The sequence below is a fragment of the Melozone crissalis genome, unplaced genomic scaffold, assembly GCF_028551555.1.
Source record: "Melozone crissalis strain CALT ecotype California unplaced genomic scaffold, PUWL_Pcris_2 ptg000005l_1, whole genome shotgun sequence".
In the NCBI taxonomy this organism is placed as follows: domain Eukaryota; kingdom Metazoa; phylum Chordata; class Aves; order Passeriformes; family Passerellidae; genus Melozone; species Melozone crissalis.
Genome location: NW_026535783.1, coordinates 49533940 through 49547812, shown reverse-complemented (window position 1 = coordinate 49547812; position 13873 = coordinate 49533940). Strand labels below are relative to the sequence as shown.

Below are 13873 nucleotides of genomic sequence, written 5' to 3'. Positions count from 1 at the left end.
TGTCAGAATTTGAAAATCTAGTAAAAGAATTTGTATTTTGTCAATGCCATACAGAATGGTCAGGAAACACCTTATCTGCCATCAAGAGGGAGTTTCCCTTCCCTCATTTCACAAAGGGATAAAGGCAACTTTTAGTGTGTTACAGTTCAAAGCAGTCAACAGCAAGAATATCACCACTCTCCTGAAGTCTTAATGTCACCCATATGCACACCGGAATCTCTGCAGGCAATAGCATCAGTTTCAGTTTGCCAGCTCTTAACACATCTTTCTCATGATGAATTATTTAGGGGTACACTTGTGTGAGAGAACCAGCAATGGGGTTGGACTTCAGCAGTATGTAGAAAAGAATGAGTCTACAAATAATTGATTACGTAGATGCTGAATGTATTTATGCAGTTGCCTGAGTTTTTCATAGTACAGTGGGCAATTAAGGCAGAAGTTCTTACAGAAAGGGCTCTACAGCTTGTACAAAACAGACGTGCTGTCGTGAAATAAGATAATTTACTTACTATAGAAGACTTAAGTTAAAATAGGCACTAAACTGCTTGTTTATTATACTATTCTCTAGCTAATGCTTATCACAGGGAGGTTTTTGTTTTGGTACCAGCTCTGTTCTGGCACCCTTTGTCTTGTTTATACTTTTTACCCCTCTGGAAAGCAAAGAAAGACCAAAATGGTGCCCCAAAGCGTAGTGCATAGCCTATTAAGGACCAACGGTATTACAGTTCTGTGTAGGAACTCATGATAGCATTTATCTTCAAAGTCCTGAACATTTTAGGGCCTAGATCCTTTGATTTGCTTTCCTTTCCTCTAATGTACTAGAAGCAGCCTTTTGTGAGGTGTTTTCCAAACAGTTTCCAGATTTTTCCTTCAAGAGCAGGGTAGGTCAGCTTATTGTGGAGACCTGTGCTGTGCTTGAAGTTTGTTTTCCTATTACACAGAGGATGTTTGCTTTCAGCAAATAAGAGCAGTCTGTTTTGTTTTTTTTCATCACTAATAGTGTGGAGGTTGTTTTTGTATTGGCAAGTAAGTTTAATATCTTTATTGATATGTCTGTTAATATTGTAGGTAATATCAGTTAATATTTTAGTTTTCAAAGATGAGTTTTCTGAAAGTTGCTTTTCATAAAACAGTTTTACAAACTCCCAAATAAGCCTGTATAAACTTAAGTATTATGAATACAGTAAATAACTTATTTCAGAGGAAATATGTCTGTATAATTACTTCATGACTTTAAATGGGTTTGGTTGGCTTTAACTAAAACTTTGTTTCTTCTAATGTTTCTCAAAGTAAGCATACATACGGAGAAAACTAGTTTGGTGATAGCCTACTTAATGTATAACCTGTATATGAAGAAATCCTGTGCCTATTTACCTGGTTGGTATGTAAAAGTGATTTTTAATTAGTCTGTGTATTTGCAGACTGACAGCAGCTGAACGTAGAAAAAAATCTTCTACTTGAACATGGTGCTTGAGGCACATGTGCCCAGTTTTCCCTGAGACAAGTATTAGCTTTTTAGCTATTTAGCTTTTTTTAAAGCTAAATTATATTGAGCCTAACTACTTCTTGTCAGATGAAGTTCTAAAAATCTGAGCCAGAACATTCATCAGAATGATTTGGTACTATGTCTTTGGACAGTCTTAAGTGAAAATGAGTGTGTTCTTAGTTGGTTCACTCTTTTGAACTGTCTGAGAAGTCTGACTTCAGAATAATTTCTTTAATCTCTGTTACAATTTATAATTCACTGTCATCCATTCAGCACTAAATGTCATTGTTGCTACTTGCATGCTGTGTGGAAAACTTTATCCTCTCTAAGCAATGTGTCTCAAATGTAATTATAAAGGCTAAAGGTAAAACTGCTCTGGTTTTAACTGTCTCCCAAGAAAAGAAGGTTTCTATGCCCCGGGACTGGAGCAGAAACAGGGTAAGGGTTACTATTGGTCAAAGACCACTAGTAACCTCCAGCGGTGTCTGTTTCCTTTTCGCTATTTCCCTCTAGTGGTCACACACGATACTGACTTGAGGAGATAGATTAACTGCTACTAACCCGAAAGTGACACGATAAGTGATACCTTAATTTTCCCAGTCATGATCTATTAGACCACAGAGTACTGTGAAACCTTATGACAGAAGGACATACTCTTATGTTTTGAATTGGTGATTCAGCAAGGTTTTAGGAATTATTTGAACTTTTATCCTTTTAGATATCCAAATGTGTCTTTTACATGAAATATACAAAGCTTTTACGTTAGATAAACTCATAATCTAAGTTTTCTTATAAAGTTTTTTGATGTGACATCTGCTTTATATGTGTATCTTTGCCCTTCTCTGTCTGTGGCTAGGTCTTACATCTAAACATTAGAAGTATTACAATAATTTGTCCCTTTAGTATTATGTTGGACTTGTTCTTAACTCATAAACTAAAATGAGATTTATAGAATCATGTGGTTTTATTCTTTAAAACAATTCATCTTCTTTTATTCTTGGTAAAACAATGTTTTATGTAACTTTTTTAGATCTTGGTAAGCCATCAAGTGTATCATAGAATTGCTAAGATTGAAAAAGATCTTTAATATTTCCACATTCAGTTGTCAACCCAGCAACACCACCATGTTCACCACTAAACCATGTTATCAAATGTCATATCCACACATTTTTTTAACATTTTCAGGTATGGTGACTCCACCACTTCCCTGAGCAATATATTCCAGTGCTCCAACCCTTTCCATGAAAAAAATTTCATAATGTCTAAACTAAACCTCCCTTGCTGCAACTTGGGGCCATTTCTGCTTGTCCTGACACTTGCTACTTGGAACAAGAGACTGATACCCATCTCACTACAGCTTCCTTTCAGGTTACTGTAGAGAGTGATAAGGTCTTCTGTGAGCCTCCTTTATTCCAGGCTGAGCTACCCCAACTCCCTCAGCCACTCCTCATCAGGCTTGTGTTCCAGACCCTCCACCAGCTTCATTTGACTTAAGATCTTGTAAATGTTTCTTCCTATGTAGGCTGGGGCAGGCACCTCAGGAAGAGTACAAGGATGTTGTAAGTCATGTAGAGAAAAAATCAGAAAGGGGGAACCTTAGCTAGAACACAGTCTGGTCACTGCTGTATAAGGTGAGATATTTTTCCAAATGCATTAACAACAAAAGCAGGGCCAAGGAAAATCTCCATCCTTTAATGGGCATGTGGATGGGGAGCGCTGTCACCAAAGATGAGGAAAAGGCTGAGGTACTTAATAGTTTCTTTGCCTCAGTCTTTACAGAGAGATCAGATATCCTCAGGGCAAGGAGCCCCCTGAGCAACTAAATAGGAATGAGGATCAGAATAGACTTCCTGTAACTCAGGAGAAGGTGACTTCCCATGACACTTAGCTACTCACAAGTCTATGGGGCCAAATGAGATTCACCCAAGAAGATTGAGGGAACTTATGAAATACCTTTCCAAGCCTCTCTGCATCACTTATGATCAATCCTAGTTTAACCAGGGACACCCCAGATAGCTGGAGATTTGCAAGTGTGGTGCCCACCTACAAGAAGGCTCAGAATCAGGATCTCGGGAACTACAGCCTGACCTTGGTGACCTCAGTGCTGGGGAAGGTTATGGAACAGATTATCTATAGTGTGGTGACTGGCAACACGACAACAAGGTCATCAGGCCCAGCCAGCATGTATTTGTGAAAGGCAGGTCCTGCCTGACCAACCTAATCTCCTTTTATGACAGAGTGACCTGTTTAGTGGATGAGGGAAAGGCTGCAGATGTTTTCTGTCTAGACTTCACTGAAACCTTTGGCACAATTTCTGATAGCATTATCCTGGAGAAACTGGCAGCCCGTGGCTTGTACAGGTGTACTGTTCACTGGGTAAAAAAACAGCTGGATAGTCAAGACCAGAGAGTGGCCGTGGATGGAGTTACATCCAGCTGGTGGCCAGTCAGCAGTGCTGTTCCCCAGGGCTCAGCACTGGGTCCAACTCTCTGTCGTGTCCTTAGAGACAATCTGGATGAGGGGATCAAGGGTATCCTCACTCAGTTTGCAGGCAACAAGTTGGGTAGGAGTGTTGATCTGCTGGAGGGTGGGAGGGCTCTGCAGGTTGGACATTGGAAGAAGATTTTCACTGAATGGGTGATCAGGTATTGGAATGGGCTGCCCAGGAAACTAATGGAGCCTCTGGAGACATGCAGTAAAAGTTGTGGCACTTAGTCTTGTGGTCTATCTGGCATGGTGGTGTTGGGTCAAAGGTCAGACTCCATGATCTAGGAAGTCTTTTCCAGCCTTAATGATTCTGATTATTTTCTGCCTGTCTTGCAGAATGGTAGAGTTTGTCCTTTGATAATTCTGCCTTCAGAACTGTGATACTTTATATCCAATATGTTCATCTGTTGTTTGAAAGTAAAATTACCTTTGGACAGAATTATTGCCTAGGTAGGTTGAGCATAATATATGGAATCTGTATGTTGCCAAATAGATGTATGATTAGAAATGCATGTAAAGCTTCTACAGATGGCAGAGTGCTGTTGCATTTTTTTAAACTAGACTGGGCTTTGTTTTTAAACAAAGATGGTTTTGACTCAGTAGTAGTACTAGTTTTTATCTTCAACCCTGGACAACTTGAGCGATCTGAAGCTGTATCAGGAACACGACAAAAAGTTGCCTGTCTTGGAGTCCCTTATTTAATATCTTTTTTTGTTTCGAATGTGTAATAACTTTTTTGGTTCAGATGTTTCAGTGAGCCTCCGTTGTTTTTGAAGGAAGTAGGTGTTGAGAGCTAACAAGGGCTACAGCAAGAAGAAAATAAGAGAGTAGGTAATAGGTTTTGAAAGTGAAGAAATTTGTGTTAGTTTTAATAAGATGTGAGATACAAAACAAGAAATACAAAAAGTAAACTCTTTCCCCCCCCACTTTTCCCCAAATTACTGTTAGGACATGTCAATTTAAACTGTATGTGTTTGCATGTATTTCCTTAGGGTGTGAGATAGTTTTCCTTAAATTCTTTGTCAAATATATTACAGAATTCAACAATTCCAACTTTTTTACCTCCAGTTCTTCCTATATATTACATTACATTACACCAGCCATTTGATAGAGATCATTTGATAGCCATCTATTCTGATGACTAAATGTTCAAAGATTAGAGGAGAAAAAACAATCAGTTTCTGAATTTAGCAGTGTCAAGGTAACTGCTAATTGCACTAGATGAACAAGGGACTTCATGGGTTTTGCAGGAACATTTGCTTTGGCAGTTTTTCTTCTTATTGATAAGAAACATTGATAGCTAATACTATTTATCTGCTGATAGATATATTCTGTGTGGCTGTAAAGCTTTTTGTAGTCCATTTCTTTTAGTGCAAGTAACTACCTGTACTTTGAATCCTAGTGTTTCGTGTTAGGAAAATGTTTATTCTGATTAAGCAAAGTGTAGGCCTCTCAAGTCCATATCCAAAACAGGCTCAGACTTTCAACAAGTACCTTTTCACAGAGGTGAATAAACCCCCACTGCTGTTTAACTATGCTCTTTGGAAATATCATTGTGGTCTTTAGCCCAAGATTCTTCACCATAGTGCTGGTGGTAAATATGTTTTTCTGGTTCTACAGAGGTGATATTAATGTAAAGATACTTAACTATCTTCGGTTAAAAAATAAAACTAAGCCAGTGATTGGAGTAAGAGGCAGTCACTCCTTCCCTGCCATTTTGAAGAATAAATAAGATTGCTTAAATGCCTGTTAACTGTATGTGGCTTAGTCTCCTTGCTCTGTCCCCCTGTTGAGACAGGCTGGGATTTCCCCACATGCTCAATCCCTCCCTAGGTGGGAGGGTGGGCTTTCCCTCCCACCTAGTGGATGCTTCATGGGACCAGTTCTCAGACCCCTGCAGCAGTTTTTCCTGCTGCTCGTCTGCCTGGCTCATCTGCCTTAGTTAGCACTTAACCCTGGCAACACTCCCTTTTGAATTTTATGCATTGTGATGATGTAATAATATTTGATAGTAATATTTTATATAATATTAACTATTGTGCAATTGTGTATGACTGCTAAAAATACCAATGTGACTACTGCTTTCACTTGGGATCATAACTGTTCTTTTTTTTAAAGGCAGAGTTGCATAAGTGCTGGCGAGACAATATGTAATGGAATTAATTCATTCTTTAAAATCCACTAGCTTTCAGAGCATGGAAACAAGTAACAACACTTCCTTTAGTGCATTGGGAACTGATGTCAAAACATCAGTGCTTTTTCTGCTGATGTCTAATAGAATGGAATTTATTAATTCTTCTACTACAGTACAGACCTTACTTGTCCCTTTCCTGACAGCCCAGATTCACGGAAGGGATAAATGTATCCTCTTCCAGACTTGCTCATAGTCCCATGACCCAGGAGTACAAGCTGTTTTAGCTTTATTACTAAGACTAAATGTCGCAGTTATTGTCAGCTTGGATTTTGGTCATTTTGCTCAGTGAAGAGTTTTATCTTTTTATGTGTTTTTGAATTTGGAATTCCTGGGGATTCCTCCTGTGCACATAATCTGAGTGTTTACTATGGAATTGCAACATATGTCGCTGCTGGTGGAAAGTTAGGTCTACATGTCTTTCCTTGTTTTTGCAGTTGCAAAAAAAGGTCAGATTAGAAGCTTTTTCCTTTTAAATAGTCATCTGCACTCTGCTTGGGAGGGCTGTGGGTGGGGAATGACTATCCAGCTGCCCTGACCTGGATTCTGGAATTTTTATCTCTGCCTTCCTGCTAACTACCACCTTAGTTTTGCAACCTTAAATTTCCAGCAGCTTCAGAACAATTGAAAAATCAGACCTGTAGACCCATGATAATTTTATCTTTAATTTCAGTCTTCAGAAATGCATCCTGTACTGCCCAAAGTGAGGTGTCTGTTGTGTTCTTATTGTCTGCAATAATTTCCTAGCCCTGCCTTGGCTCATCCATGCACTAACCCATCTTTCTGAAGCATTTGCAGTAAGTCTAAAAATTGCCTTTGGAACACAGTTGTTTTACCGAGCTTATCTGCTTATTTTCCACCAAGCTTTTCATAGTACCTTCCAGCTCTTTTATGTTACTACCTTTTCTATCTTCTGGGTTTTTTCATTAGATATTGTGGCTTGATCTCTTGGATGTTTGAGTGCAATTGAGTGTATTCTCACAAATATGAAGAGAATGAGATTAGAGTCACTGTGTCCTAGTATGTGTTCCATCTCCTGAGTGAGCTGTATGCCTTAGAGGGAGGAGCTGCCTGCTGGTTGTGTTATGTAAAATAATAAATAATTTATAATGCTAACTGAATATATCTGCCTTGGTGAACAAACGTACATTGAAGTGCTTCACAGGTGCATATTGAGACAAAATCAAAAGAATTCCCTGAAGACATGTGAGAATAATTTGCTTTATTTGATTTTTTTAAGTGGGAGAACTTTGCTGTGAGTCTGTGCTTTATTCAAGAGTATTATTTTCTACTTAAGGATCCATGCGAGCAGTTACAGAGATCTGCAATATGATTCTGCAAATACTTAGCTTTTTTATTGAAAGCAGCTTTTCTGATGTACTGCCTTGTTGCTGATACTAGCATCTGCTCCAGTTAAAGGATTGCATGAAGCTTTGGATCATGTGGCTCTTTCCTCTTGTCTGTTGTAACAAAAGGATTAATGGATTTCGTGCATTGCCTTGGAAAGCTGAAGGTGTTGCAATTACTATCAAATGCCATTTTTAATGTAGCTTTGAAGCTGAGATGTATGCATGGAATTTCAAAGAACTGCATCTTTTTACAGAGCATGGCGATTTGGCATTAGTGCTTGATGGTATGAATTGATACGACTTCTACAAGTAATTTGGTTTTCAAGCAGAGACTATTGATTTCTATCATATGAACTCTACCAGCTTTTCCAGTTTTTATCTTGGGAAATTAAAATTTGTATAAACAGAAGAAACTTTGTCTACATTCCTCTTCTCAATGTAAATGATTATTTCTGCAGTGATTAGTTAACGATGATCTGCTTTGCAAGACATAAATGCGGCAGTGACCTGCTCTCGTTTAGATGTTGCGGTAGTAGAATGGTGGGGCTTTGCATGATTCATGCTTTCTTTGTTTGTGTTCATCTGCCTGCATGTGTCTGCTGTGAGCAGGATGGCTTGTCTGTGTAGAAGTTAGAAATGAGTACTTATTTTCTGGTTCTTGTGAAAAATAAGTATTCTCAATGTAATTTTATCTTTTTTCCTTTTGACTGCTCAAATATAATTGTCTGACACAATTTTGTGAATGTGATCTGTATATATGCATGCTTTTGATTGTACAAACTCACGATGTGTGCTGTTCAGTCTGCTTTTAATGCCTGCTGAATTTGCTTCTTGATAACAAATAGTTAATGATGTTGCACCTTTATATTGGTAGATTTTGCAAGCTGATAGCTGTATCCATATAATCGTGTATGCTGTTACATGTACAATTCTGTAGCATGGATAAATTATTTAGTGGAAAAAATAATCACAAGCATAAATGAGAAAAAAAATACTCTGCTGAAGAGCTACCTTTAAAAAAATCAAGCTTATATATTGAAAGAAGGGTTGGGTTTTTTTCTTTCACCCTCAGTTTTTATTATGTGAACTAAAGTAGCTGAGCATTGACTGTGTGCATAATATAAGAAGAAAAGAATTTAATTGATATAGAATATAAGGCATCAGATTTTCTACTTTAAAGTTTACAATATTCTTGAAAGTTCTGAAGTAGGACTATATAGGTGTGGCTTTGACTAAATCTCAAGTAAAGAAATCCAGAAATTTTGCTTCTTAAGCTTAAAGCAAGGTCTTGCATAGGTGTGTTTTTCTCACTTCAAGAACAAAATAAGAAAGCACTTCGTATCTTTAGTTGAAATACCCTAACCTCAGTGAAGTGGGTATTTTGGCTACATTTAAAAATTTATCTGTTTTTAAGCTATATCCTATTAAAATGAAGTTTTATCATCTTTCCTAGTGTGTACAAGTTACAGAGAAAATTAAATTAATTTGCACTGTTAAACTGACTATAATAAAAACATATTGGGTCATCTTAAGATTTGTGGCATATGCTTAAATAAGTATTGAAAATAGTGATTAAACAGTGAAGTCTTTTTATATTTGTGTTTAAAAGAAATTTTAAATGTTTCAAAGTGTTGGGTGACTCTTCTTTTCAGGTTTATGCTTATTAAATGCTTTTGAAACAAAGCAGTTGTATGCCCAAACTCTTACTTGTAACTCATACATACATACTTTGTCCCTCTTTGCCTAAATTCTTAATTCACACTTCAAAGAACTCTTTACTTTTCTCTGCTTTTTAACTTATCCACACTCTCCCACCTTCTCAGCTATACAGCTCCCAATTTTTCCATAAAATGTACAATAACTGGAGTTTCAGAATTGCTTTTTCTTTGTTCTGTACCATTTGTTTTGTCTCCTATCTCCCTGCCCCATTGGAGTTTTGGTGCTACTGCAGAATTTATTTCTGCCAAATGTCCTTCACTGTTGTCTGTCTATTTGATCAAACTCATCTGCTTACAGTATTTCATGTATTATTTTGAACCATCTGTTTATTGCTTACATCTCCTTTGCCATGCACATAATTTAGATTAACATTTAGAGGAGTTTATTTTCCTTCAGTTCCTCAGTATCTGCTTCTGTTTGACTTGTGAGGAAATTTGTCAAACTCTATTTTTGATCTTCTAAATGTTATTCTAATAAACAGATTTTTTTTTTCATTGTTTAGTTCGTTACTTTTATTGTATCCTCTCTCTTACTTTTAGTTGTACCTTGTTTTATGTAGACTTCTCATGAAATATTAATTTCAGTCTAGTATAAATAATTTTGCCAAAGAGGCCTGAAACAGGAAAAAAACTTGATAGAAAGTTTTCTTTGATATCTATTTTGTTGCTTTTAAAAACAAAATGGTACTATTTGTATTATTGGATGGAGTGACTGAAGTAGATTGTCTTGAGACTGAATCATGTTTAATCCCCCAATTAATTATAGAGTAATGTACATTTTTTTAATAGGCTCTGTGAAAGTTACTTCTTAGGAATTACATAAACCAAATTAATGAAACACTGTCCCTTTTTCATACCATTAAATATATATTGCTGTGTTCTTTTGGGGACACATAGTTCATTGTAGGTAACAAATTATTTTACAAATTGATTAATCGATAATAAAAAATAAGTTTATAATAACTTCACAGATACTACAATCAACATCTTAGATGCAGGCACAGTTGGAGTTGTTTAAACCTATACTGCAAAAAACAAGTGGGTGGGTTCCAGAGAAAATTGCATTAATCTTGTTTTCAATATTTCTGTTTTATCAAAAGCCTTAGCACTCTACTTTTTTGTGTGGTTTGATTTTTAGACTGAATCTGGATATGGATCAGAGTCAAGTTTGCGACGTCATGGCTCCATGGTGTCTCTTGTGTCTGGAGCAAGTGGATACTCTGCAACCTCCACCTCTTCATTCAAGGTTGGTGCAAAAAGTTTTCCTAATATTCATACATAAATAACATGCAACTGGAAAAGAAGTTACGTATGAAGACTTATTCACATAATTGTAGAAAAACCACTAAATGTCAGTAGTCCATCATACAGATGATATGGGAAGCTCTCTCGTGCCTCTCATGCAATCATCCTTTTTAAACTGAGGTGTCATCTTCTGTGGCAAGAAAATCAAACTTGTGAGTGTATTCATTAACTTTTTCTAGTTTACTCACCAAATATCCTGGGCTCCAAATAAAAACAAACACTAATTCTGTAGTTTAATGAGTGTGATATAGCCCTGCCTGACAAATTATGGCTTTCCTTGTGTCATGCATATGAATATTTAATATATGAACTGAGTGTGCTGTACTTCTGGGAGAGCAGAAAAGGGAATAAAGATTGGAGCAAAGATCTTAAACCAGAGCTGACTGCTTTCAGGCAAATATGTATAAAGCTGGTAGCATGTAAGTTCACTTTCTAATAAGGTTTTGTGGAGTGCTCTGAAGTAGCAGGTGCCGTCAAGAGAAAACATTGAGACCAGTGACAAAATGAGTAAGGAATACTCAGATATGGTTTCTTCTGACATTAACAGTATTTCTTAATTGCTGATATCTAAAATGTCCTTAGTGTGCTTCAGTTTCTTCTTCATAGCTGCAGACATATCTTGTTTAAAATTAAATTGTAGCTATACTGCATCAAGCTATTGTTGAGTATGTAGAAATATTTCACGCCTTTTTTGTTTGTGTTTTCAGAAGGGCCATAGCTTACGTGAGAAGCTTGCAGAAATGGAAACCTTTAGAGACATCTTGTGCAGACAAGTTGATACTTTACAGAAATACTTCGATGCTTGTGCAGATGCAGTTTCCAAAGACGAACTCCAGAGGGATAAAGGTAACACTTGTAGCTGAAAACTCTTCCCTCCACAGACTGTAGCTTTTTACCGAGGAAACCTCTTGATACTGTTCCAATACAATTTAATGTCTTATAAATAAAATAATGTATCATAAATTAAGGATAATAAGGTAATGTATCCTAATAGTAAAGGATCAATCAGTTGCATAAATGCATATGCATGTTAATTATTTTTACTTTGGAATTCAGATTTAAAATTTGCTTGATGTTAACCTGTAGCTGTCAGCTGTAAAAAAGCAATGCTCTTTTTAAGTGTTTTGTTATAGAACACCAATTGCTAACTCTCACAAATTAAATTTATTCCTGTCTCTTACCTGTTACTTTGAAAAATAAATGGGATATTAGTTTTGATAGAAACAATACACTTTAAAAAGTCAAAAGTGCTGCCTTAAGTAATGCTTCTGAGGTGTATTGGCTGGAAATAGAACACTGAATGCACACTTGAGACCATGCTAGACTACAACGTGGATGCCTACATATCTCTGAATTGCTTATACCAGAGCACAGCTCGTCACTGTATTTGTGCACTCTGCTGAGGCATTTATATTCATCCCTGTGTTTGTTCTGGCAGTGTGAAACTTTCTGTAGTAGTAAAACACCAGAGAAGTGCAATTCCACTTTTTTTGAAATTTTACAGTGTAGAAGATTAGATAGGTACTGAATCATGGCTCTTGCTTATCCACTTGTAACACCTAAGTATGTTGCTCTCACCAGATTTGAGTGCTAAATGTCAATGCTGAGCAATGTTAGATTCTGCTGTTAACTGACATTTACACTGGTAGTGGTCTTGGGTCAAAAAAAATGAACCAAACCCAAAAGGGAGGGAGGGGTCATGACTTGTTACAGGAAGAAGTGCTGGCTAAGCATGAAGACGGTCTTAATTCTTTCTTGCACTGTGAAGAACTAGAAAAGCTTTCTCACTCCCATAATACACTCTCTCTCAAATCTAGTGGTAGAAGACGATGAAGATGATTTCCCTACAGTACGTCCTGATGGAGATTTTGTACATAACAGTAACAGCAGTAAGGAAAAACGTAAGTGTCTCCCAATTTTTTCAGTGATGAAAATTAGAATGAATGGTATAGTGATACATCTGATACAAGACAGGTGTATTATGCTTGTTTCTAAGCAGAAAAGGGCGGGAATAGCTATTTAAGTGTATGTGAATGGAAGTTCTTAGTCACGTTATAATTCTTTAGCAACTTCTAGTGATTCTCTGAGTTATTCTTAATTCACACAAATACTAATGCAAGTTTGTCAAGGTGTAATTCCCTGTTCTGTGTCTAAAGTCCTTGTTGCTACAAAATTCTGTTGAAACAGCTGCATTATTCAGATATTGGGAACTGAGATTTTGTAACAGGTTGTTGCAAGTGTTACCTGCTTTAGGAGTTTGGTGGAGTTCAGTGCTTTTCCACTTAGCAATGTCCTCCTATGGTTTTCACAAGTACTGTGGCTATGGAATGGTTAAGACGTCACTGTTAGTGATTCTTATTTATTATAATTTTAGAGCTTTTTTGTCTTTTCATTGTTATAATGAGCAGAATTCTGATATTTATTTTTATCATAAATGAACTAGTTATTTTACTCACTGTACCCGTACAGCAAATGTGAAGAACTCATGCAAGTCTTGCTGTTCGAGAAATTTGATAGTTCTGGCCTGGAGGAAGTTGTGTATGCATTTAAACTGTATTTGCATTCTTCTTAGACCTTCTCATGTTTTCTGACTTAAATATTCTAGTGTTTACGCTCTCTACTTGTTGGCAATTCACTTAGTCCTAAGGTATTTCTTAGACTTGATTCACAAAGCTTAGAAGTTGCACCTCCAGTTTCAAGTGTGATGGAATCTCCCAAAGTACTCACTAGAAATGTTTTTTAAAATGTAAATACTTTCATGAAGAACCTAGAAAATATAGGGCAAAATAAGCCTTTTCTATGTCTTCTGTTTTCTTTTTAATTGGTTTTTGTTCCCATGTATTACGTATTTCCTTCTTGTATTTAAGTGCTTTTTCTAAAGCATATCCTAAAGTGTTGTGATGGAAGAGGAAAGGAAATTGAATGGAAGGAGGTTTTCAGGTTACTTCCAGAATTCATCACATAAGTAGATTTTTCTACTGAGTACTAATTGTAATGCTGATTTCAGAGACTAGGTAGCATAACATGGAAGTTTTGAAGCAAGTGTAAGCAGGTGTATGGTTCCATTAACCCTGTTGTCTGTATGAAACTGTACTCTTTTTTTTTTTAAGAACTGTTAAGTTAGATTTCAGAAAACTGAAAAAGACAAATGCTAAGTAAGAGTTTAATTTTACTGCATGATTCATTTTGGAAGAGATGTCTTTGTCAAACTCAATTTTTGTACAATCATGTAGGAGTTTCAGCTTAATTTACTGGTAGAAAATCTTTTCGTATCTACGTTTGTTCTGGTGCATCTGTAATATATATGCATATACTGTGGGGAATGTCATTAGGGAAG

General features: G+C 36.6%; 1 protein-coding gene across 4 annotated transcripts in view; it reads left to right on the top strand.

The window, feature by feature from the left end:
• The window catches only part of CERT1 (ceramide transporter 1), an 80507-nt gene that overhangs the window by 39163 nt on the left and 27471 nt on the right, over positions 1-13873 (top strand). For 2 of the 4 annotated variants that reach the window (XM_054286283.1, XM_054286272.1), the window contains exons 4-6: positions 10370-10477; positions 11244-11382; positions 12354-12437. In XM_054286283.1, the coding sequence (XP_054142258.1) occupies positions 10370-10477; positions 11244-11382; positions 12354-12437 (331 nt within the window). Of the gene's footprint in view, positions 1-7465; positions 7678-7969; positions 8054-10369; positions 10478-11243; positions 11383-12353; positions 12438-13873 lie in introns of those variants that run through there. The other 2 variants (XM_054286301.1, XM_054286292.1) reach the window with 2 other exon arrangements.